This window comes from Ostrea edulis, chromosome 1 (genome assembly GCF_947568905.1).
Source record: "Ostrea edulis chromosome 1, xbOstEdul1.1, whole genome shotgun sequence".
Classification (NCBI taxonomy): Eukaryota; Metazoa; Mollusca; class Bivalvia; order Ostreida; family Ostreidae; genus Ostrea; species Ostrea edulis.
Window position 1 is genome coordinate 15,050,420 of NC_079164.1, and position 25,402 is coordinate 15,075,821.

Consider the following 25,402-nt stretch of genomic DNA (forward strand, 5'->3'; position numbering starts at 1 on the left):
ATAGTGATATACACTTGCACTATATCTTCAATAAACAATGCACACAGACCAATATAGCATATTGGCTGCCTGTAATTAACATTTCTTAAAACTGTTCTACATTATTCACTGAAGAAGAGGTGACTTGTTTACTTTCACTGATATGCTTGTTGTAGCAACTATTATGGGAAGCTTCTTCTCTGATGAGAAAATGAAAGATAACATACCTCATTTTCAATGTAGGCCACTTCTCCTCTTAAAACTGTTCTCATGACTTTGCCAACCACCTTCATACCAGCAAATGGAGTCCATCTTGATTTAGAAAAGTTCATGTGATCAGGAATGGTCCAATGGTGTTCCATATCCACTTCTATGTATGTGTCAGGCTGATCGGGCAGATTAAAGATCTTCTTGGGATTTGTGTGAAGCTTGGCAACCAGATCCTGTAATATTAAGTAAATTAGTTTCTTCATATTTCATCATTCATATTTTAATTACAAAACACCATTTACTAATTTCAATGACTGTAAATCATGGTCCGGCCAATTTCTTCAACTTTACCTCAATAGTCAATCTGCCATTATAAACAGCAGTCAGCAGGAGTGGCAGCATGGTCTCCAGACCTGGAAAACCTGGTGGAGGTTTAGAGCTGTTCTTTTCTTCCACAGCATGAGGGGCTGAAACAGACAGATGGAGATACAACTTGAAGCTTCACCATCTACACTTTATTACAGATGTCATTTGAAAAGATGTTAAAAATAAGCACAAGTTTTTTCTGTAACTCGAAGTTTTATTTATTTATTTTTTTAACAAATACTAAATAAAAGAAGGGTCATGAACAACGACAATCACATGCCAAAAATTTCAATTTGATAAACAGCAGTTCAAAGAAATGTGTACCACAAGCAATGGTATATTTTTACGTAAGGTTTTCATTGTAATTAGGAATATGTGATTAAGGTCAGCTATATACATGTACATGTTTACATTGGATATGAATTTCATTATGTACTCAACTGTGAAGCAATGTGAGCAAAGAATCAAATTTTTATCACTTAAACAAATAAATATTAAAACTATCTTTACTTTTAAACAAACCTTTAGAAAACTCCGTACTTTCATTAGGAAAATTTCATTAGAATGCACATACTTCACATTAATAATAACACGTTTTTTTAAAACATTCCCCCCACTCCCTCTAGCATGTCCGTCCAAGTTCTATCATGGCAAACTTTTGGAAATGTTTTGACCTTGAACTTTCATAGTTCTAAAGTTAAGGCTAAATAGAAATGGAGATGAATAAAAAAGACGGACCCCAAAAAATACATGTCCAGGTATGCCTTTCCAATCTTTATCAGCATCAAAATTGCTAGTGATTCATCAATGAAACCCTAATTACCATGGTCTGTGGCAAAGCAGTCAATGATGTCCATATTGTCCCATAAAGCCTCTTGGTCCTCCATGGTTACCAAGCATGGTTTGACCTGACCCTTGGTCTGACCTATCCTCTCAAGGTCATCAGAGGTCAAAAATAAGTGGTGGGGAGCTGCCTCACATGTTACAGGTAAGCCCCTCTCTTTAGCAGCTTTTATCACCAAGATCTGAAAGATGAAGAGTACAAGGAACATGTCCCCTATGATGGCACCTAGAATCACAGTATGCATTTGGAAAACTGTCACTTACAGCCAGCCCAATAACACTGGAGGCAGTCCGAAGGTATTGTTATTTTGTAGCATATAGAAAACCCATGTCAAAATACTACAGGAAATGGCAACAAAACACCATGTTTATCATGTCCAAGTTGTATTAGGATTCTCAATCAAAATATACTTAATTTAGAAACACAGGCATGACTGTGGATTATGTATGGAGTTTGGTTTACTATTTTACAGATAGCTTTGCACGAGTATGATGACGATAGATACCTCTTCTTTCCGAGCAACATGACAGATGTGGACCGATCTTTTGTAGAGTTCCGACAGCAGAATAATGGCGGCAGTGTGAATTCCCTCAGCATGGGCACAGATAAGCATGTGCTTAGGCCAATGCTCAAAATGCTGTTAATGGAAAAGTTTGATCTCTCAATCACACAGAATGATAAAACTTTCATTAAAGAATGTAACCTGTGTTAAAATTGTTAAAATATGCTGTGAATCATTAAATTTCAGGATGGCTCAATTGTCAGGAATTTCATGGATGGGTTACCAAGAAATTTCAAATCACACCAAAGTACAAAATTTATGTTTCAATGAACAGAAACCTAATGTATACATCCCAATAAAACTGTAAAATCTTGGCAATTTAAGAAAATTGGTCCCTCCAATTTTAAATTCATGAAAATTGGTTCCTCCAGATTTAAATCCATGAAAATCAGTATATGCACCCAGGGGTGCATGAGCCGAGTTACATGGGATACATTGTAAAGCCAGGAATGACGTGGTATATTTATAATTGTGAAGAACTAATTTCAGTTTTAAACTTTTCGAGTTACTGTCCAGAAACCATATTTGTCTGAAGTTTTCAATCTATATTCGGTCACTGTGACCTTGACCTTTGTTCTCCAAAATCAATAGGGGCCTTGCTTTGCTGGTATCCAACAATATATCCAAGTTTCATTTGATTCAAATTAAACAAGAGGTACTGTGAGCAATGCTCACTAAGAATACCCCCCGCTTACCCCAATCTCCCAAAGAATGTTGGTAATAGGTATAAACTACCTCTTTCCTGAGTGTAAAAAACAAATGGCATGACAAACCGAACCATATTGCTACTTCGATATCCAGTGCGCGTGACCTTTGACCGTTTGACCCCAAAATCGATAGGGAACATCTTCATCCCATGGGTAGTCCATATGTATGATATGGTGACTGTAGGTGGAAAGGATAACGCTTTAGAGCCCGGAAACCATATTCCTACTTCAATGTCCAGTGCACTTGACCTTTGGACCCCAAAATCGATAGGGAACATCTTCATCCCATGGGTAGTCCATATATATGATATGGTGACGGTAGGTGGAAAGGATAATGCTTTAGAGCCCGGAAACCATTGCGTCTACAGACGGACGGACAACCTGATTCCAGTATAACACCCCCCCCTACCCCCCCACTTGTTGCAGGGGGTATAAAAATTTCGAGTTATCCTCCGGAAACCAAAATCCTTTTGGAATTTTAAATCTATTTTCAGTCACTGTGACCTTGACCTTTGACCTATTTTCTCCACAGTCAATAGGGGTCTTCCTTACCTGGTACATAACAATATCTTAAAGTATCATTTGATTCGGATTTAAACTTTCCGAGTTATCATCTGGAAACCAAATATTTCTGAAATTTTCATTTTATATTCGGTCACTGTGACCTTGACCTTTGTTCTCCAAAATCAATAGGGGTCTTCCTTACCTGGTACCCAACAATATATCAAAGTTTCATTTGATTTGGATTTAAACTTTCGGAGTAATCATCCGGAAACCAAATTTTCCTGAAATTTTCATTCTATTTTCGGTCAGTGACCTTGACCTTTGATCATTTTTCTCCAAAATCAATAGGGGACTTCCTTACCTGGTACCCAATAATATATCAAAGTTTCATTTGATTAGATTGTAAACTTTTCGAGTTATCATCCGGAAACCAATTGTTGACGCCCGCCTGCCCGCATCACCAAACCAATAGCCGAGTTCAACTTCGTTGCAACTCGGCTAAAAATTGGTCCCTCCAAATTACAATCTATGAAAATTGGTCCCTCCAAATTACAATATGAAAATTGGTCCCTCCAAATTACATCTATGAAAATTGGTCCCTCCAAATTACAATCTATGAAAATTGGTCCCTCCAAATTTAAACGATTCCACAGTACTGTAAACTACAATCCTGGCATGGTTACCTTCATCCAGACTGACAAGTCATCTAATTTCAGAGTTGTGAACGTCTCGTTCAAATACATCTTCAGAGCACACGCTTTGGATGACATCTGAGGGAGTGTGGTGTAGTTATCACTGCTAGCACCCAGAAATATCCCATAATCACACCGAGCTCCTAGTCTTGCCAGCTGTAATTATAATCAACATTAATTATACCACAAACCATTTTTTGTCATTTGTTGCATCTAAAACAAACAAGACCCCACTAATATTACACGCAAGAAGCTACAGAGAAAATACAGGCGACTTACCTTCTGTGTCAGAGTAAGGGCCGCCTCATCCACTGTGGGTGGGCTGGTGTTTGGCATAGCCAGGATCATCGTGATACCACCAGCCAGGGCTGCGGAGGTGGCACTTGACCAGTCCTCCTTGTGAGTGGCTCCCGGTTCCCTCACATGGACATGGACATCAATCAATCCTGTAACACATCAAAAGCATTCATCAGCGGCAGTGAAAATATCAGCAATTATCAATCTAGAATTCTGCAATTTAGAGCATATACTGGCATCATCCATAAATTTGCCGTTAATTGGTCACGTTTGGTTACCTGGGAGCCTGACCACTCTATGTGAGGATATACAGTCCAGGTGAGTCTTCATGGGAGGGGCCAGTCCACTAAGCCGTCTCATTGACTGATCAAAACAAGACAATACAGCTAAGAAAGGCGATATTTACTTTACATTTTTTTTTTTTTTTTTAAAAGTGTCATTACAATATGTGCACAAAATGAAATGATATGCGTGTACACTGTACATGATGTGCATTGTACCTCAATATCTGTAATACACTACATCAGTACCTCAATATGTAAAGTCCCTCTGAGCAATGTCACTAACATATAAATCGTTCTCGTAGCCGAAGGCAACATTGAAAATTTTCTCCCCGAGAAAACCATTGTCAACTGAGGTGCAGCGGAGGTTTACAGTAGTTTTTGATTGGTGAAAATTTTCAATGTAACCCTCAGCTACAAGAAATATTTGTGTTATCATATTGAATGTCGTACATTTATTAGATGTTTTAATGGTTATGTCGTAAAGTAATCTTCCGTGAACCATACGTACACAATCTGTGCATATTGTGATAATTTGTATAATATCACCCAATGTAAAGTATTGTTTCCCATTGCTAGATATTAGCACCCGGAAGGCATGGTTTCTGTTCTTAAAGGGTAACAAAATGTTTTTCCAAATGTTTCTCAACCAATCAAATTTGACTAAATTACAGATAAGTGTAATAATATCGTAGAGACACTGCAGATTTCTTTTCACTTCTCTGAGAAATGAAATCTCCATAGGGAATGAAAGCAAATTTTGTTTAAAAACCATGAAATAACCACAAGTGAAATAATCAACGTAGCTGTATTATACTATACCCCACTATGTCAATAATACCATAGGTATGCGTACCTCAATAAGTAGCTTGGAGCATTTTATGTCGGTGATAAGCGGAACAGAGTAGTCCACAGCCATCCTGCGAGTCTTGTAACCCTGAGTAACGAAGGAAGAGGCTCGATAACAGCCAGAGTTCCTCAGGGGAAGATTAATAACCAGGTCAAACATATTGTCTGACAGGTAGTCTGCTATTGTTCTCTGCTCCCCGCCATTTTTCTTATGGTCCCCTGTATCCTCGTATGGCCAGTCCACAGGATTCACCTGAAAACGGCACAAATACAATTCTTGTGAGGAATAACATACACGAGTCATATCCTACTTGTTTCACCTCTTCCACTTAACAATAGTATCATTCCGTGTTTATAACACACCCTCAAGCCGTGTTCATTGTAGAAGTCTGCGGTACCCATGCTGGCATACAAGTTGTACCCCATGTTCTGTAGACTTCGGACAGAGGTCAGCAACTCTTTCTTGTCCTACAACACAGGAGTGCACACAATGTATAATGATGTACTGTAAATGGTCCACAAAATCTAAATCAATGCAACCATTCCTAACACTTTAAATTTTGTTCAATGAACAGTAAAGTATCTGAAGGGACTTGCACAATTAAATGGATGCCATTAACCCACCTTGAAGCTTCCAATGGACAGAAGGATGTTCTTTTTGGGAATTCTAAATCCAGTGCTTATGATGGCTTTGAGGTAAGCTTCGTATCGGTTTTCTCCAAAGCAGGCTACTTCACCCGTGCTGGACATCTCTACACCGAGCAACACGTCTGCCCCGTGTAACCGAGAGAATGAAAACACTGGAACCTATACAGAAAAGGACTGCATCTTGAAAAGTTCTTTTATCAACAAGTACACATATTACCTATGTATTCTTAATACATTCCACATCTTTAAATAAAAAATTGAAAAATAAAAAACGAATTTTTTTTAAGTTCAAGAAGAGCCTGACCTTGACTCCAACCCTTCCACAGCCATACAACACACTGATTGGTTCAACCACTTCTCCCATGATTACCCTAGTGGCTGTAGCTATAAAGTCATGGTCCAAAGTTTTCGAGACAAATGGGAAAGACCTAGAAACCCGAACATTGCACTCAATGACCTTCAACTGGTTATCCTGCAAGTAGAAAAAATGTGAGTATTAAATATTTCAGTTCAAATTTCATCGAGTACATTGTTATATTTCTATAAAAAAAATCAACTGCAAAATTTTAAAGTCATTAAAAGGAACAACTGTAGAAATGAATAGTATAGTACCTTAGCAATGAACTGTAGAAATGAATAGTATAGTACCTTAGCAATGAACTGTAGAAAAGAATAGTATAGTACCTTAGCAATGAACTGTAGAAATGAATAGTATAGTACCTTAGCAATAAGTTGTAGATTGAATGGTCCTGTCACTTCTAGACCCCGACCAATGGCACAGCAGATAACTCTGATCTTGGCCAGGGTTTCCTCGTTCAGGTCCTGCGGCGGTGTCACCAGGGTAGCATCACCAGAGTGGACCCCAGCATTCTCCACATGCTCCGACACCGCCATACAAATCACTTCCCCATCTGCTGCAACTGCATCCACATCTATCTCCTACAAAACAACAATACAAAAACAATATCAACTAAAGAATCCACAATCCTATAAATTAACACATCATCCACACACTGTATCCCTTCTTATCAGAGTTATCTGCACATGTTGATAACAATGCAGAAATATCCTGCTTAATGCATTACACTATCAGTAACAAGATCAGTATTTAGTTTCGCTAGCTTTGCCCAATACAGCAAATTGACCTATCTAAGGCCTGCATGTAATTTACCTTGGCCTCCAGAATGAACTTGGATATGACGACTGGGTGTTCCTTGGACACAGCACTGGCCTGAGACAGGAATTCCTCCAGATCCTTGTCCGAGTGAGCCACATTCATGGCTGCCCCACTCAATACATACGAAGGACGTACAAGGCAGGGGTACCCCACCTCTTTGCAGAAGTCTTTCGCTGCCTGTCAGAGAAAGGTGTTCACAGTGTCAGTACAGAACACAGGATCAAATTATAATACAATGTAGAAAACAGAATCTCCAAAGAAATTTAAAATAGACTTACATGTATACTGGTGTTTGCTATATTTCCAACACTCTTTTTTTAAACCATACATATCTCATCTGATTATTGTTTTGATTGCTAGTTATCTTTTTTGCACATCCATAAAACTCACCTCCAATGTTGAGAGTTCTTTCCACAAGGGCTGATGGATCCCCATGTTGTCCAACATACGGGAAAATTTGAACCGATTCTCAGCATTGTCAATGCTTTCTGGAGAAGTACCTAAGATACAAGCCTGGAAAAAAAGACCGTAAAGTCATACAACACTTTACAGAGAGTAAACTTCAACAGATAATCGTATAGTCTAAAAGTTGATAGGTATCACTTTGGCTTTATATACCTGCTGTCTGTGTAGTGGCATGGCGATGTTGTTAGGGAGTTGTCCTCCCACAGACAAAATGATTCCCTCAGGATTTTCCAAGTTATAAATGTCCATCACAGTCTGAAAACATCATACACAATTAAACACCAGAGAGAGACATGCATGCACAACTTTGAGAAACATACGCAAAAGACCCATTTTCACCATAATATGTGAAAGCACAAGATCAAGTACTAACCTCGAATGAGATTTCATCAAAGTACAGTCGATCACACATATCATAGTCAGTGCTAACCGTCTCCGGGTTGTAGTTCACCATTATAGTCTTGTGTCCCATCTGAAATCACATACATGCTTACTATAGGTACATTAATGTGGAGCAATCTATCCAATATCTTATATGACAACCAAGATGAAGCAGGCCCATGCACAGTTAAACCTCCTTATCCAGATTACATTGTCCTAAACAAATCTTATCTCATCTACAGAACATGTAAATTCTGTGTCAATAATTTGTTTTCCAGAAATACACCCAAAAGCTAAAGCATAATGGCGGCTGGTGGCCTGTTAAATACGGCCTGAATGCACATCCTCTCATGAATTCTATAACATGTATAGAAAAAAATGTTAAGAGTATTCAACTTGCACACCTACAGTATATACAACAGTCCCATGTCTGAGGTTATGTTCTCATGTTTCAAACATTCTATGTATGACACGCATATTGTATATGTACTGCATTTCACATTTGTATTGCTAACCCTGTACATGTAAGTTTCATTACTTACTTCTCTGAGACTCCTGATACAGTTGACAGCACACCAATCGAACTCGACACTACTGCCGATTCTGTACACCCCAGACCCGATTACCATGATGTAGCCTCCTGGGAATGAAATGTCATTCTCACATCCATTGTATGTCAAGTAGAGGTAGTTCGTCTGAGCCGGCCACTCCGCAGCCACAGTGTCAATCTGCTTTACACAGGGGTGAATCTTAAAATGTTCACGCTTCTTACGCACCATCATTTCTGTGCTGCAATCAGGTTTCAATAATGCCATCAATTACCATTAATAAACTTTAATGCATTTCATTTTTCTGTAAACCTGGTAATTTCTGTGTGTTGTTGATTTCAAAATTCTATTGAATGAACCTGTTATTTTCACTAACTTTACATATTTTTCCACAAAATACAATTCTCAAGGAAACTGATAGTCTGATAAATGCTCTTGGTGCACTTATAACCATTAACGCCCACACAAAAATTCCCACGTTTACGGTAATGATCATAAGCAATACTGTACCTCTCAACTGCTTTAGCTATTTCTTCATCACAAAACCCAAGCTTCTTTGCTTCAACAACAACCTCCTTTGGAATGCTACCCAACTATCAATATATATTTGTACAACTTAAAATCAATTTGCAGTTCTTACTCAAGAGAGAATATAATCCTTCAACAAAGAACCGAAATTTCAATCTAAGAGCCACACATGTACATTGAGACTTACCCTGTTTTTGTACTGCTCCAGGTCCGACACGCAATCCGTAATATTTTTGAACTTGTGCAAGAACCATCTGTCGATCTTAGTCAGTTCATACAACTTGTCCACATCATACCCCTGCTTCAGGGCACCTGCCAAAACGAATATCCGCTCATCTGTTGGCTCCCGCAATTCCTGGTCAATAAAAAACCTAACATCTAACATTTTTACATAGAAAAATACTTTACAAGTTGGATTTGATATCCTGGGTGTTTCATTTCTAGGGTCACCAAGATGAAAACTTACCACATCTGATACTTCTCTGATGTATGGATCAAATCCCAAGACACTCGGATCCATCATTCTGAGAGCCTTCTGGAAGGCCTCCTCAAAACGTCGACCAATGGCCATCACCTCCCCTACACTTTTCATGGAACTACCAATCTACAATTGAATGCATTTTTTAACTAAATGACACCTATCTTTTTTTACACTCCAATATGAACACTTTCAACAACAGATTAGCTATCAAAGTCCAAATGTGATTCCATTCAAATGTACCAAAAATGCATGTAATTACAATTTCTACCACATTGATCAATAGCTTTTTGAAGCACACAAATACAATTGCTCATTTTCCCTTCACACTCAGAGCACACACTATACTGTTAAAATTTACACTTTTAAAAATCTTCCCCATACTTTATATGATACCAAACATTGCAATATTCTTACTTTAGTGGAAACACGAGAAAACTTCTTTAAATCCCATCTTGGAATTTTCACTACACAGTAATCAAGGCTTGGTTCAAAGCAGGCCGTTGTGGAATTTTCTTTGGTGTTGGTGACCGAGTTCCTCAGCTTGGGGAGGGGAATCCCCAGGGACAGCTTAGCAGCTACATAGGCTAAAGGATATCCTGTGGCCTTACTAGCCAGGGCAGAGCTTCTAGACAAACGGGCATTCACCTCAATGATGTAGTACTGAAAAAGCACACAAACTTCAATTAAATGTATTGCATTAACTTTTCTATACCAGATACAAAATCAAAACTTACATGTAAGATCAGAATCTTGCAGCATTTATACATGTACTGTATGTGTTGGCAAATCTCCGTACTTTTTTTTTTTTTTGTTGATAAAACCAGTCATTTGACTATTCTTTGTTGTACTACATGCACTGAATATTCTTGAGTTTTCATTTTTCTGGGGCATTAATTTTTCACAGGATCTCATTCTACACTTTGGTGATCATACCTGCTTGGATTCTGGGTTGAGTGCATACTGTATATTGCACTCCCCCACCACCCCCAGGTGTCGAATGACCTTGATAGCGGTCGTCCTCAGCATGTTGTACTCCATATTGGTCAGAGTCTGACTTGGAGCCACCACAATGGACTCGCCGGTGTGGATACCCAGGGGGTCTACATTCTCCATATTACATACCTGTCGCGAAAACAAACTCATATTCTTCAATTAATATCATATGAAAAACAAAAATATATCAGTACTCCTATAGGACAGCATTTTTCATTATTATTTAAAACTGTTGAATTTTCAGTTTTCCTGGAGAGAATTTCCCAATTTGGTTTTCCGAATATTGATATTTATTGCAAAATTTCTTTGCACAACTTGCTTTCATAAAATATCAGAGTACAACTTGCTAAACTCTAGATCTTCATCACAAAAAGATTTCTAGGTTCTGACATTTTTCTAACGGGTTAAAAGCATCTTACAAAGCAGAATATGTATTGCCAAGCACAATGCAACTGAACAATGTTGCATAATTTTCCAAGTCAGTATCATTGTATGTCCTTTTGAGGAAAATGGACACGACTTGCTTCGCTAATACAAAACAAGAGTTCAACAGGGTTAACAAATCTGTAGCAGTCAAATTCTGAATGACCCCAACTTTAAGAAAGCGGTTAAGAGTCCTCTTGACCAAAAAAAAAATACAAAACACAATACTAAAAAAAACAAATGATAACTTGCAATTTTTTTTACTGCGCTTGTGGACATGAAAGTTTCAAAATATTGATGGGTGCATGGTTTTCCCTCAATTATCAGCTGATCAGAATATTCACAATATTCCAAATTTTTTAATGACTTTTTCTAGAGCTAACAGACAGTTTTGATAATGTGTTACTTTGTGAAAAACGCTGAAGAAAATTACATCTATATTTTACACATTCATGAACCAGTCAGAATCTTAAAAATTTGCACCAATATGAAGATATTTTCCTATAATACTGCAATTTGTCAGTATCATTGTTCTTTTTAACATTTCTATTGGTCAACATCAACTGTCAACCTCACAAGGTTGCTATTTTTTTTAAATATTCAAATTCCCCCACATGCTCAAACTGCCAAAGGCAATTCTAAACTTTATCGCTCTAACGCCATATATACAATATACACAGAATGCAGTTATTACAGGTACATAAAATACATACTGTAATGCAGTTATCATAGGCATCCCGAACCACTTCATACTCCACTTCCTTCCAGCCCTTCAGTGATTTGTCTACCAGGACCTGACTCGTGTGAGCAAAAGCTGCTGATGCCAGTGTCAGAAGCTGTTCTTTGTTGTTGGCAAACCCAGATCCAAGTCCTCCCAAGGCAAACGCTGCCCTCACCAAGACTGGGTATCCTAGTCGTTCTGCTGCTTGCACAACCTAGTGTAAATTAAAGGAGTTAACAATTTTTGAGAACATACAGGTCTGAAAAAGTGTTTTTTGAAAAGTGGTGCTGCTAAGTACTTTTTAACACTTAATACATGCAAATTATCAACATTTCACTTAAATATGAAGGACAGACTTCCAGACAATCATAATAAAAGACATTTGTCAGGGTTGATTTTAAATTTCACAGAGTAGGATCACCGTTTTTCTACCTATGATGTTGTATATAACCCCCTGATGTAAAACCTTCACAGTAACTAAGAACTACTTCTACAGTAACTGTCTGCAATCTATGAAACCTCTTGATTGAATCTGATATGTGAACCAAAGAGGTACACTAGTTCCACATTGTCCTGGGTCCCTTACTGACCTGATCTACCGTGTAAGCAGCTTCACTGGGTGCCACCGACTCCCCAATCTCTGCCATCTTGCTGGAGAACACCTCGCGGTCCTCTGTCCACTCTATAGATGCCACCTGAGTGCCCAGGACTTTCACGGCATACTTCTCCAGCACCCCCGTCTTTGTTAGCTGTACCCCACAGTTCAGGGCTGTCTGGCCCCCAAACGTCAGAAGGATTCCATCCGGACGCTCATTTTTGATCACCTATACTGACATAAGTTATGATTACCATCACATCATCAAGGAAAGTTTCACTTTCTTAACGAAGTATTAAGTCTTCCCCGGAAGACATGTGTCGCCTGCTAGTTCATTCTATATGTAATATATCACGTATAATGTTGAAAAAGTAAATTATTGAAATGGTTTTTGTCACTAAACAGGAAGTTGATAAGCGACAGATTCGAAAATGTCTTACACAATACAGTTGGCCACACTGATGCTCTGTGCCAAATATCAGGGAGTTGCCCCATGTGGTTCTTGAGAAAACTGTGACAGAAATTTTTTTGCTGTAAAAAATTCTAAGTCCCGGCAAACAGGAAGTTGATAAGCGACAGATTCGAAAATGTCTTACACAATACAGTTGGCCACAGTGATGCTCTGTGCCAAATATCAGGAAGTTGCCCCATGTGGTTCTTGAGAAAACTGTGACAGAATTTTTTTTGCTGTAAAAAATTCCAAGTCCCGGCAAACAGGAAGTTGATAAGCGACAGATTCGAAAATGTCTTACACAATACAGTTGGCCACACTGATGCTCTGTGCCAAATATCAGGGAGTTGCCCCATGTGGTTCTTGAGAAAACTGTGACAGAAATTTTTTGTGACGACACCGACGCCAGACGACGGATAGTGATCCCTATATGTCGCCACTGCGTAACGCAGGCGACACAATCACATCACATCCTATTTACTTCAGTAAGATATATGTCTACTAAAATCATTTCACATATTGTGATTTACATTATTGTATGAAATAAACTGCCCAAAAAGATGAGCTGGGTATTGGAGATTACCATCATCAAAATATTGGAGATTCTTGATAATAACACAGAATATATGGTTGGAACTGTCGACTTTAAGATACTCCGTATACAAAATATATCAGTGCACAATGGTCACCTTTCCATGAATGATTACCTACCTGTGTGACATACTCGATGGTGATAGGCAGGAAGTAGACTTTGTCCGCCAGCCCTTTAGACGTCTGCACGGTGGCAATGTTTGGATTGATGAGAATGGTTTGTATGCTCTCCTCCTTCAGAGCTTTCACTGCCTGAGACCCCGAGTAATCAAACTCCCCCGCCTGCCCTATAGACAGACCCCCCGACCCCAGCACCAGCACCTTCCTGGGTCGTACAGTTGAAACTGGGGGTACATGGACTGGGGTCTGCAATGTCATGTACAGCTTTTCTTTAACTGTAGGACTGCAAAGTAAAAATTACAATTCATTTTATACAGAGAATGATGAAAACTTTTCATAGGCATCATTCATTGGTATTATCAGATCAATTTACCAACTAGTTTCTTCATGTGGTCTGTGGATGCTTTATTTTCGAAGTGCGACTCAAACCAGAAGACCAACACCAACCAAACAAAGTGATTGCTATGTCTGACATGCTTTGCAGAAGACACCACGGCAGCACCTAATGTGAATCCCTAGCCTTAAGTATTGATTTACCTGGACTGTCCTCTTTTGTGGAGAATAACTTGATTTAAGAAAACGTCAAATAGACACTCCAAGTCCCGAGGTCCTCCCATATGTTCTGGATGAAACTGAGTACTACAAGGAAATAGTTCACTGTTCATCAAAAGACAAGACTAAATACATTTAATTAAATAAAATCTCTACACTTCTAATTAATATCGTCTCAGATTCAAGTGTTCACTTGCGGCAAATTTTCTATCCTGCACCTCATATATTTAGTAGGCCACAGAGAGGACAAATGAAGCAAGCCTTACATGGGGGGATGGATGGGAGTGGGGGAGTTTGACCTTGATTTTTAAAAAAATTATCCAAGTGTACCTGAAGAACGGTTTAGTGTCATGTACAATTCCTTCGTTGGTTTTGTCGTTGGCATTAGTGAATAGGCTGCTCCAACCCTCAGGGAGAGTACTGGCATCTACAGCAAATCCATGGTTTTGTGTTGTGATGTAACATCTAATGGTGTCGTCATATGTACATGGCAAGTTATGGCCCCTGTTCCCATACCTAAAAGAAAATTTTGAAGAATACTGGAAACAAAATTTACAATAATACAGTGATGCCTCTAAGTAAGAAATATGCAATTTATGAATTTAATGTACTGCATGACCCTTGTTCATAGGCTCTAATATACTGTATGGCCTTCGTGCCCCTTGCATATGGACTCTTTAACACCATATGCCCCTTTGCAGATGAACTCTAATACAGTGTATGACCTTTGTGGGATTGATGTCAATTTTGTAATGTCTACACATCATTGACTTAAATCATGTACCTACTTCATTTTGTAAGTTTTGGCCCCTATGGCAATGGAGAGAAGTTGATGCCCTAGACAGATTCCAAAGACAGGCTTGCAATTAGCCTCATTCACCACCCTCCTCAGATTGGCTACAGTGGTCTTGCACATTTGGGGGTCCCCTGGTCCATTACTGATGAATAGCCCATCATATTCTGCCAATCAAAAATGTTGAATTGAAAATTTACATGTTTTTACAGTCAAAGCCTTGAAATAACTTCAAGAGATATTACAGGGGTTATACCAGTGAAAACCATGATAGAGGAGGGCTGGCACCTTTTGTTTTGGACGGGTGACAATTTGGTTACAATGCAGGACTTTATCTTATGGGTTTCTGACTTCTCTTTCAAATGAGACAGGCAGTGCTTTAGATTAGGTTGACTTTGTATAAACTTCAATAAAGGAAGATCAAAACTAAATTTCTGACCCCCATTTGATTAACAACTCTATGACTATCTGATGAAAAGGGCAGATAACTCTTATCATTTAATGATATCATTCCAATAGTGCAAAGTTACTTCGAAATCTCATTACAACACATTGTACTAGAAATCTTGGCTTACTTTCACTAGATGTGTCATGATCCCAGGGTACGACTTTGACCCTTGCTCCTCTCTGACTTACTTTCACTAGAGATGTCATGATCCCAGGGTACGACTTTGACCCTTGCTCCTCTCTGACTTACTTTCACTAGATATGTCATGATCCCAGGGTACGACTTTGACCCTTGCTCCTTTCTGACTTACTTTCACTAGATATGTCATGATCCAAGGGTACGACTTTGACCCTTGCTCCTCTCTGACTTACTTTCACTAGATATGTCATGATCCCAGGGTACAACTTTGACCCTTGCTCCTCTCTGACAAAGACATCTGATTTGGTTGAATTTGATCCCACAGTCCACAGCTAATATGGTCAGCTCTCCTGTTGGATTGTATACCACGGCTTTCTACAGAAAACGTAACAGCAATTCAAAATATTGTCAATATGAAAGGGTCCTCCACAGGACAGAACTGCAGGCATGCTTTTCTACACTGACACGGGATATATTCCTAAAGAACTATATATTGTACAAATCTAAAATGGGGGGATTTTCTTTTCAAAACTGATTTCTTTTTGTAACATAAATATAATAATTAAACATCACAACATTTCTCTATTACCATTTCTTACCAAAATTAAATTTTTTTGAAAGGTTTGTTTTCTAAAACAGTGATTCAATGAAATCCGTTCATTAAGTTGCTACACCTTTGCAAAAAGAAAAGGTATTAAAATGAGCACTATTTAATGAGTCCAAGAAAAATAATTTTTATAAAACAAAAATTGAAAATTAATATTAAACATGAAATATGTACATGCAGCTTAAGATTACCAACAATTTTCAAACAAAAAATAACTTTAATAAAACGGCTGTATATTCACAAAGTAAATATTTATGCTTCAAAAATTATAAATCATCATAGGAACCAACTTAGGTCTATATTATATATATACACTATACAGGTTCATACTACATTATATATAAACACTATACAGTCATGTTTAGGACTGTGCATTAACCAGATTATTCATATTTAATATATTCACTACCAACTGATAGATATACTGGATCTAATTCAATCTTACCGTAGATATAAAAAATTGAAAACATTAAGTATTTTCACACCTTTCTAAAAACATTATCCATCAATCAATCTGATCTCACAACCAAACATTTATCAAACTGAGAGATATCCAGTGATTTTTCTACATTTTTCACAAGGGTCCTGTGGCTTTCGAATTGGGAAAAATTGTCGACATTTCAGTCAAATTGGGAAAAATCATTTTTATCGTAAATAAGTTTTAAAATCATATCAAACATTATGTTGTCTTTATTTTACACATCTAATTTTCCTTAACCTTCTAAAATTTTCAACTATTCTACCCAAATCATAATTTCCAGAACTCTTTGTTAAGTCGTATGTATATAATTCATTCACATCGAATGTTTATATTTTTCAAATACATTTTTCTTTCATAATTTTATTATTAATGGGGAAAATGCAAGCTAAATTGGGAAAAAATTGACAGTTTTTTAGGAGGGGAAAGGGCCGAAATTCGAACCCAAAATGGGCCTTAAAAAATCACTGATATCAAAATTCAATGTTGTTTTTAATATCATACACTTTCCTTGTCGAAGCAGAAAGGATCTTCCATAGTTTTTACTGTTGATTACAACTGCTTATCATAAAACTGCTACCAAGTGCAGATAGATGTTGAAATATTACTATACCAGAGCTACAGATAAAGTGTGTATGAGCCTAATGCTAAATAAATTATACCAAATATGCATCAAAGTTGCAAAACTATTTATGTTTATATCCCCAAAGTAACGCACACTCGAGATAAAATTATGTAACGGCTTAATTAATATACTTGCATGCGGGTCCTGTAAAAGGACCCATTCCCAATTGAAAATCAACTTTTTCTCTCCAAATTCTGATTGAAAATTTCCAAAATTATCAGCTCACAAGCAGAGTAAAAATAGTATTTATGCATGTGTTGGTATGTAAAATCTATGTCTTGGGAATGAGTTACCTTATATGATGTTCACTTATCTAAATGAAATATAAGCACACAATGAACACAAATTAATAGTTTTTCTTTCATTTTCCTTACAGAATACCATAGCATTTATATCCAATGTAAAAACTGGAGCATATGTACCTTTAATCACGATACATAATAACTGCATGCATATGGTTTTTATACCTACAATGCATTTTTTTTGTCCAAGTACTTTTCCCAAAACAACAGTTTTTCGGTGTAAAAATCCCCAATTGAAAATGTACCGGACCCTGTAACTAAAAGGGTCAATTAAGCCCTGTATAAGTACGAATTATCTATCGATATGAAAAATGGTGGTAGCTTCGAGATGAAAAATCGATGTAGTAGATCACGTAAATGTTGGCCGGTTTTTTGTTGCACAGTTTGATAAAAAATTATTGTAAGGTTGAGTGAGTAAATAACTACATAACATAATACTTGTCTTTATTAGTGCTGTGTCGAGTTTTCCAAGGGGGGTGTCTGTTTTCATTTTTGAAGTTTCTGACCTTGTCGTAAAAAGAAGTCTGTTTTGAAGAGATATCAAAGGTGCTAAACATGGCAAATTTTTCGTTTATTAGCGTATATATATAGTAAAACAAGCAATTGAAAAAGTTATTTTTGTTCTATAGATTCTTTTGTAAACTGGTGGGGGAGGGGGGTGGGGGTGGGTGGGTGTCCAGAGTATATATTGTAATATCCACAAGCGTCAGTGAGCAAATGAGAATGAAAATAAAACTAAGACAAAATTTATAAGAAAGTTTAATCCTGTCTGGTCAAAAAAATAGACGGATGTTAAAAACAAGATAATGTTTTGATTGATTGATTGATTATATCTTGCTTAACGTCTCGCTCGAGAATTTTTCACTCATATGGAGACGTCACCAAGACCGGTGAAGGGCATCAAATTTAGGCCTATGCTTGGTGCTTATGGCCATTGAGGGTTCTTTAGCGTGCCATACCTACTGCAACACGGGGCATCCGTTCTTAAGGTCATCTCTGAGGACCTGTGACATTCACACCTAAATGCCGAGCGTTTGGCGATGGAACTGTCACTACCCATTTTAACGACTTAGGTCTGTCGCGGCCAGGATTCAAACCCAGTGATTCTGAAGGTCCGTCGGACATTGGCAAATGTCCAGTAATTTTTGTGTTGGTCCGATTAATATCAGTTGTTGGTCGGACCAAGTGTCCGATAACCCTCCCCCCCCCCCCCCCCCCAATGAAATACATGATTAGATAAACTTTCAATTTTTAGCAGCATGTCCCAAAATTTATTGTTCTTTTGTCATTGCAAACAGAAAACATGTTTACGTTTAACTCAAATATTTATCAAACTAGCAATCATCTTCAATTCCCCCGAGAGGATTATACAATTGAGCAATATCCCGTGAAACTACAGACGTCTTTGAAGCGTTTGAATTAGGTAATAAATAACACATAAAATAAAGCGTTTAAACTATACTCTGGTCAAGAAGTACTTGAACAACATACACACATTTGATTGAACAATTTGCACTTGAGTTACACGAATTGCTCGAGTTTTAAAAAACATGTGTATTTCATAACACTGGTGTTGAACACGGGTTGGAAAAGTTTACTCCACTGACGAATCTGAAGTGAAATGCTTGGGCTAATAAAGTACGTCGTCGATGCCATTCTGGACCAGAGTTTAAATTTACATGAAAGCTTCCTGACATTTTGTTAAAATCATGGCCCCCAGGGGTAGGGTAGGGCGACAATAGGGGATCAAGGTTTACATGGCAATATATAGGGAACATCTTTGAAAATCTTCTTCTCAAGAACCACTGGGCCAAAAAGTTCAAATTTACATGAAATTTTAAGCTTCCTGATATAGTGTAAATTCAAGTTTGTCAAAACCATGGCCCCCAAGGGTAGGGTGGGGCCACAATCGGGGATTACTTTGCATATAAAATTTTGGTCTGGTAAAATGTGATTTGGTCCAGTAATATCTCGACCATTACTGGACCAAATGTCCAGTAAATACCAGAAGACCTTGGGAAGCACTGCAAACCCTGGCCTTCCGCATGCAGGGCGAAAACTCTCACCTCTCGACCACCGCGGCGGTTTTAATGTTTTGAACTGTGAGTCACTGCTTAATAATTAAAGAAGCTGAAAAAAAATCTGTTTTTATTTACTCTGATAAATTCTCAATTTGTCTATAAATTTTCAACTTGTCCGGTAGTTTTTTTTTTACGCTCTTTCACCTACTCTGGCATTTACATTGTAACAAGCAATGAAAAGAATGTTGGCACATAATTTTTTTTTATTTGCGACTTTAAAAAATTGAGTTTAGTCTTAAATCAAATGTAGTCATCAATTTTCAGTCCACTGGCAACCCTTCTAAACCAACCATTTTCTTCAGTCCAACAGCCAGTCAGATTTGAGAAATTTCAATTTCACTGTATGCAAGGATAATTTGTCTACATTTCAAACGACATAATCAAGCTTATGATCCACATCCATGAACATGCATATATTTGACAACAAAAATTCTTCAATCAACATATTATTTCCACTATACCAAAAAAGTTTCTTCTCCATAACAATGTCTTGATGTATATTGTCTCCTTCTATTTTGACACTTTCTATCACAGGTGAATTCATCACACCTGCAATTAGACAGTGCCAATACAGAGAGGTGCCAGATTTGGTTGGGTCCTCCTGAGGGAAGTAGTCACTGGTTCTGCATCAATCACATTCGTCATCAGTACACTGAAATGTACATGTATATTCATAGTATTTACCTTCAAAGAGACTTCAGCTACCAGGTTTATTGTATTTGGGTCCAACAAAGGAATACTGGAGCTTTCTGTTCCCTCAATGACGATCTGAAATAAAATCTGACAATCAACAAAGAGTGATCTCAATATACAATTTTTTTTATTTGTGTAAAAAGAGAAACGCATACTATTCTTCCAAATGACTTTAACCAAATGACCTATGACCTTAAGTGAGAAGCAACCTTATGAAATTCGAGTCTCTGCAGGATGAATGTCGGAAGAAGTCAATCAGAATCACCAGAGATTTTTTTAAAAACTTTTGATTTCACATTAGGAAAAACAGCAAATTGAATTGAAATTGGAAAAACACTCAATTTTTTTTTAAAAAAATTAAACTAAAAAAAATTATTGATTTATCTACTAATTTAAGCAAACTTCAATTTCCTGTTATGGTAGATTAAAAAAATATATATATGGAAATTTCCAGTAAAGCCATGACCCAGACATAGACTGAGCAAGATTTTATCATAGGAAATAAACATCAGACTCCAGAGGAAGTGGCAACTGAACAAGGTTCTGAACAGTTTCCTGTTCATTATTCTCCAAAATCAAATTAAAACAAGACTCCTGTCAGTATCAAGACCGAGTTCAATCTCGGACCCACCCAATGATGAATCTCTTGTGGATTTTCCACTTGTTTATTTGTCAGGATGTTCAGAGTACATGGGTTCCTCCATTTGACAATCTATCTTTAGTTTTGAAAGATAAAAATACAGGCTGCCTGTTTTTACTATCCTCTTATCTAACTCTAGTACAACAGTATTTTTAGTTATGCATCATTTCTTACCCTAAAAATAGTTCTGTAAACATGTAATGATTAGACACTGGCAGATTTATTATGTGATGAGTTCTTGACAAAATCTACCAAAATTTTTTTTCACTTGCTTCCCCCCCCCCCCCTCCTTTAGAAATATTTACAGGGCTCGACACTAAGGCACATCCGACCGGTTTGGACTAGTAAAAGCTTGGTTCGGTCTAGTTTATTTTGCATCATGGTAGGTCAACAGGTCATGTCAAAATAACCTCTCTGATACAATCTTATCACCAAGTAAAGAATTGTTGAATTTCCATAAGCCTCTTCCCTTTTTAAAATCATTGAAAGTCAAATTCAATGTTATCATATTGGTTTCTTATGTGCATTGTAAGTATTGAATTGCTGCATAAGCATTGCAATATGTATTGTATCATGAAGGGGGCATATCATTTCAGCCCTACAACAGATTATTTTCTGAAACTTTATCAAATATGATTATTACTCGTATTCATATCCACCCTAACAGGGCTTGAAGCTAACTTTTTATGTCACCAGTCCAGCCAGACTGATGGGGTATAATTTCAACCAGTCTGCAGAAAAATTTACCAGTCCAACAGAGTTTCCCAGAAATAATTTAACATATTTCGTTAATGTTATTAAAATGAAATTTAACTCAATATGCCTCAGACAATATTGTAACACTTTAATGTGGGATTTATATTTACGAATCAGATTCATCTGATATCTACAGATCAAAGCATGCCAAATGTGTGTATAAAACATAAGTATATTTTCCAAAATGATGCTTTATAAAATTAACCAGTCCCATCAGACTGACTAAAACAAATGTCAGTCAGTCCGCCAGACTTTTAACCAGTCACAGACTGACAGGCATATGTTAATTTCGAGCCCTGCCTAAGGCATCCTTCCTGTTGATACCAGAAAAACCAACATCGTACACGGCATCTTCTCTCTTCATCCGCAAACAAGATTTGAAATTCATGTATTTTCCACAATTATGAAAATAGCCCAAGTGCACCTTGAAAGTAGTGTTATTTACCAACAGCAAATGTAAACAATTATTTCTACAAACTATACAAATTGCAGAAAATCGGAGATAACTGCACTGAAGAAGTTCATTTTAATTGGACAATGCAATTACTGGTTTCATGGGTGTGCATTGGGAAACACAATGCGACGAATTTTGTTGTTTCAACAAGTTGTTCATTGAATATTTACATAATTTATGTACAAGTTACCTTGACAATTACAAGTCTTTACTTTAAAAAAAAAAAAAAAAAACGATGTTCAAACACTTACTTTATATGTGCTATTCATTGATTCATTTTTATTTTGATGGTAAATTTATGCATTTAAGATGTTTAGAATATCTACATCCAACATTAAATTTAATGTGACTTGCAAAATATCTACAAACCCATCAGACTTCTTGATTTTTGATTTTCACTGACCCGACCTTAAAATTCACTGGATTCGGTCTTCGGACCACCGAGTTTTTGTGAAGACTGTTTAAGATACTGAAAGATAGGGAAACACAGTTAATATAAGAGGTCAGGTCTAGTGATGTTAGGGTCTGGTCTAGTACATTGATTGATTGATGTTTTCCGCCACACTCAACAATTTTTCAGTCATCTGGTGGCGCCCAGTTTTTATTGGTGGAAGAGAGAACCCAAATACAATGTACCTGGGAAGAGACCACCGACCTTCCAAAAGTAAACTGGGAAACTTTCTCACTTACAGGCGCAAACGACAGAGGCGAGAGACCATGTGATTTTGAGCGCGATGCTCTAACCACTCGGCCCTTGGTCAGTACAATTTTAAGTTACCGGTCCGACTGATCTTGTTTTTATTAAAGTTAGTGTTGAGCCCCGATTTAGGCATCATTTTGGGAAATCTACCCGTTTTTTGGCATTGGGAATGTGGCAGAATTTCAGTCCTCTACAGCTCCTAAAAAATCTATGTAAATTTTACTTTTCGTATAAAGCAGTATGTGAACAATAAAAATACTATTTTGGACCAAAAAAACATGGTAGCATCTGATCAGTTCTCTAAAGCTCATATCTTTGCATCCGTTTCAGTTAATCATGTTGCAGTTCCAGAGGTCAAACCAAACAGAGCAGCTTTCTTTTCAGTTGAGTTTGCTTGAACATCTATCAAGAGATGACTCATCAAAATGCAAGTTAATAATAACTGAAAAATTTCTGTTTCAGCCCAATAATCAAACAAATATTTTTTATTATGAAACCAACACGGTATGTAATGTTTTACTTCAATTACCGAATGTTTTGTAAAAACTTATTTTGTCTCCATATTGCATTTTGCACCGTCAAAAAATAAAGTTTAATCCCTGCTTCATAAATGTTTGTTTGCTTTACTTTAGTTCATGATTACTTAACTCACAAAGCAGTGGTACCGACTACAAGTCTGCATTTATACAGACTCAAGCTCAGACCCGGGCAGGTCTTTTATACCAGATCTGAAAGCTACCTTTAAATTACATTGACCTGGACTGCTTTAGTCAGTTACCTTTCCAATCATTGTCCCCTTCTCACGAATCTTTTTAGTCAGTGCTCGTGTGTCCAGACCTGGAACATAAAAAGAAATTATTTAAAATGATAAACCAAATATTACATCCAAGAAAATATTTTTTCCATTCCAAGATTTTACACTTTTGCCTGGTTATTTCACACCAAGGACACGAACAGAACTTTACCATACAGTCCGGGGATGTTGAATTCACTAAGCCATTTTGAAAGGGACTTGATGGCACTCCAATGGCTGTACTTCTCTGTGACATCCCCCACAATGAGTCCAGCAGCATGGATCTCTGTCGACTCAAACCACTCGATGAGTCCAAACTCATCCTTCTCAACTGCAGGTATCCCATAATTCCCTATCAGAGGATACGTCAGGATCAAAATCTGCTTCCTGTACGAGGGGTCAGTCAAGGACTCGGGATATCCAACCATTCCTGTCTGAAAAACTAGAAAGGATATCCAATTAGCATTTACATGGCTCATCACTGGTGAACTTTTTGCATTTCCCTAACCATCACTTTAAACAACCTATGGCCTGCCCCAAAACAAAATCCAATTTCAAGAGCTTTCAGAATTACAAAATTTTTATGGAGATTTTTTTCACTCCAATGGGCAGTAGAGTTAAGAACACAGCTACATGTTGTAATTGTTCACCAGGATATAAAAGAGGGGAAAATATAAACAATGGGCAGTAGAGTTAAGAACACAGCTACATGTTGTAATTGTTCACCAGGATATAAAAGAGGGGGAAATATAAACAAGGTGGGGGCACGAACTTGGTCCAGTATCTTTCCACTTTATATAACCTACAAGCAAATTCGTTAACAATGCATGAAAATCGCTATAAAACAAGAATAGTTTATTCCATTCCTAAAATAATTGTGCCCAATTAATGCGTTTTTTGTTCTTTATATTTTCAGGGAAACTATTGGGCTATTTTTGTGGAGTTTTTTTTTTTTTTTTTTTTTTATTATCATCAATTTTTTTTAATTGATATATTTAAGGATACCTACCTATTTCTCCAGGAACACTAGTATGTGCCCCAAACACCTGACCCGCAAACCGTGTCCCATCCTCCAACTCCAACCAGCCTGTGGCCGTCCCCATATTTCCTATCGAAAAACGTGGTCGCTCGATCCTCGAATTTTAACGATGGTTCAGCTGCCGCTAATGAAACGTGTCAGTTAGTGCATTTTGTAAAACACGCGATCAATGTTGTTGTTGTGACTAAACTATATAAATTTGCACAATATACCCAGTAATACAGCTAAAATTTCTCATATCGATATCCATCTCCACTTGTGTTTCACCGCCATTTTCTGATTTCGCACGCGTGTTGTAGGAAGGATAACTCTGTAGATCACGTGACATTCTGGGATCCTGTTCAAGCAGTGGCGGATCTAGAGGGTGGCTTTTCGCCACAAATTTACAAGGCAAGCTCCAGATTTGGCACCTAAAACTGCAGAAACATGCATATTCTAGAGCACTGTACCTTGATATTTTCTTTAGATTGGCAACATTATGAACTAGCCAATAACATCTTAATGCTCTCGATAACTCAAATTATTCATCATCTGCTCACTACTGTGATTGTTTGTTTTTGTACTTGTTGCTGTATGATTTATTTTGTCCTCATGTGTGTCTAACAAATCATCCCTGTTATATTTATGCTGTGCCCTCAGTAGGATCATGATTGGTAAAATGAATATTTCCTTTTTCTATTCTGAATGAGTGTTTTAATCTAATTTACACTGAATTGAAAAATCAGGACAATTGTGGTTAATCTGATCATGTGTATTATGTTATATATACTAGTATATGATGTTAATTTATGATGTACGCCCCATGTTTGATAATCATCAATAAAGCATTTGATTTGATTATGTCTGCCAATTATTGTAATTGTGTTTGTGCCAATAAATAAATATTTGTA

The 25,402-nt window shown here is 37.3% G+C and overlaps 1 protein-coding gene across 4 annotated transcripts in view; it reads right to left on the reverse strand.

Moving 5' to 3' along the window:
* Positions 1 to 24,815, reverse strand: part of LOC125660475 (CAD protein-like) — a 43,098-nt gene extending 18,283 nt beyond the window's left edge. Inside the window, exons 1-33 of one of the 4 annotated variants that reach the window (XR_007364370.2) lie at positions 24,483 to 24,797; positions 23,646 to 23,915; positions 23,459 to 23,517; positions 20,122 to 20,205; positions 15,578 to 15,719; positions 14,754 to 14,925; positions 14,296 to 14,481; positions 13,951 to 14,052; positions 13,414 to 13,696; positions 12,247 to 12,480; positions 11,649 to 11,870; positions 10,453 to 10,641; positions 9,934 to 10,179; positions 9,505 to 9,642; positions 9,226 to 9,393; positions 9,021 to 9,103; positions 8,505 to 8,751; positions 7,955 to 8,053; positions 7,735 to 7,836; positions 7,507 to 7,629; positions 7,111 to 7,293; positions 6,660 to 6,878; positions 6,244 to 6,411; positions 5,916 to 6,098; positions 5,655 to 5,759; positions 5,299 to 5,544; positions 4,440 to 4,524; positions 4,144 to 4,310; positions 3,856 to 4,020; positions 1,905 to 2,036; positions 1,379 to 1,580; positions 541 to 656; positions 207 to 422 (exon numbers count right to left, since the gene is read on the reverse strand). Coding sequence is in view for 3 of the 4 variants with exons in the window: in XM_048892317.2 (XP_048748274.2) it covers positions 207 to 422; positions 541 to 656; positions 1,379 to 1,580; positions 1,905 to 2,036; positions 3,856 to 4,020; positions 4,144 to 4,310; positions 4,440 to 4,524; positions 5,299 to 5,544; positions 5,655 to 5,759; positions 5,916 to 6,098; positions 6,244 to 6,411; positions 6,660 to 6,878; positions 7,111 to 7,293; positions 7,507 to 7,629; positions 7,735 to 7,836; positions 7,955 to 8,053; positions 8,505 to 8,751; positions 9,021 to 9,103; positions 9,226 to 9,393; positions 9,505 to 9,642; positions 9,934 to 10,179; positions 10,453 to 10,641; positions 11,649 to 11,870; positions 12,247 to 12,480; positions 13,414 to 13,696; positions 13,951 to 14,052; positions 14,296 to 14,481; positions 14,754 to 14,925; positions 15,578 to 15,719; positions 20,122 to 20,205; positions 23,459 to 23,517; positions 23,646 to 23,915; positions 24,483 to 24,576 (5,430 nt within the window). In the remaining variant the exon portion in view is untranslated. Of the gene's footprint in view, positions 1 to 206; positions 423 to 540; positions 657 to 1,378; positions 1,581 to 1,904; positions 2,037 to 3,855; positions 4,021 to 4,143; positions 4,311 to 4,439; positions 4,525 to 5,298; positions 5,545 to 5,654; positions 5,760 to 5,915; positions 6,099 to 6,243; positions 6,412 to 6,659; positions 6,879 to 7,110; positions 7,294 to 7,506; positions 7,630 to 7,734; positions 7,837 to 7,954; positions 8,054 to 8,504; positions 8,752 to 9,020; positions 9,104 to 9,225; positions 9,394 to 9,504; positions 9,643 to 9,933; positions 10,180 to 10,452; positions 10,642 to 11,648; positions 11,871 to 12,246; positions 12,481 to 13,413; positions 13,697 to 13,950; positions 14,053 to 14,295; positions 14,482 to 14,753; positions 14,926 to 15,455; positions 15,492 to 15,577; positions 15,720 to 20,121; positions 20,206 to 23,458; positions 23,518 to 23,645; positions 23,916 to 24,482 lie in introns of those variants that run through there. The other 3 variants (XM_048892317.2, XM_048892324.2, XM_056152788.1) reach the window with 3 other exon arrangements.
* Between the last annotated feature and the right edge of the window lie 587 nt (positions 24,816 to 25,402).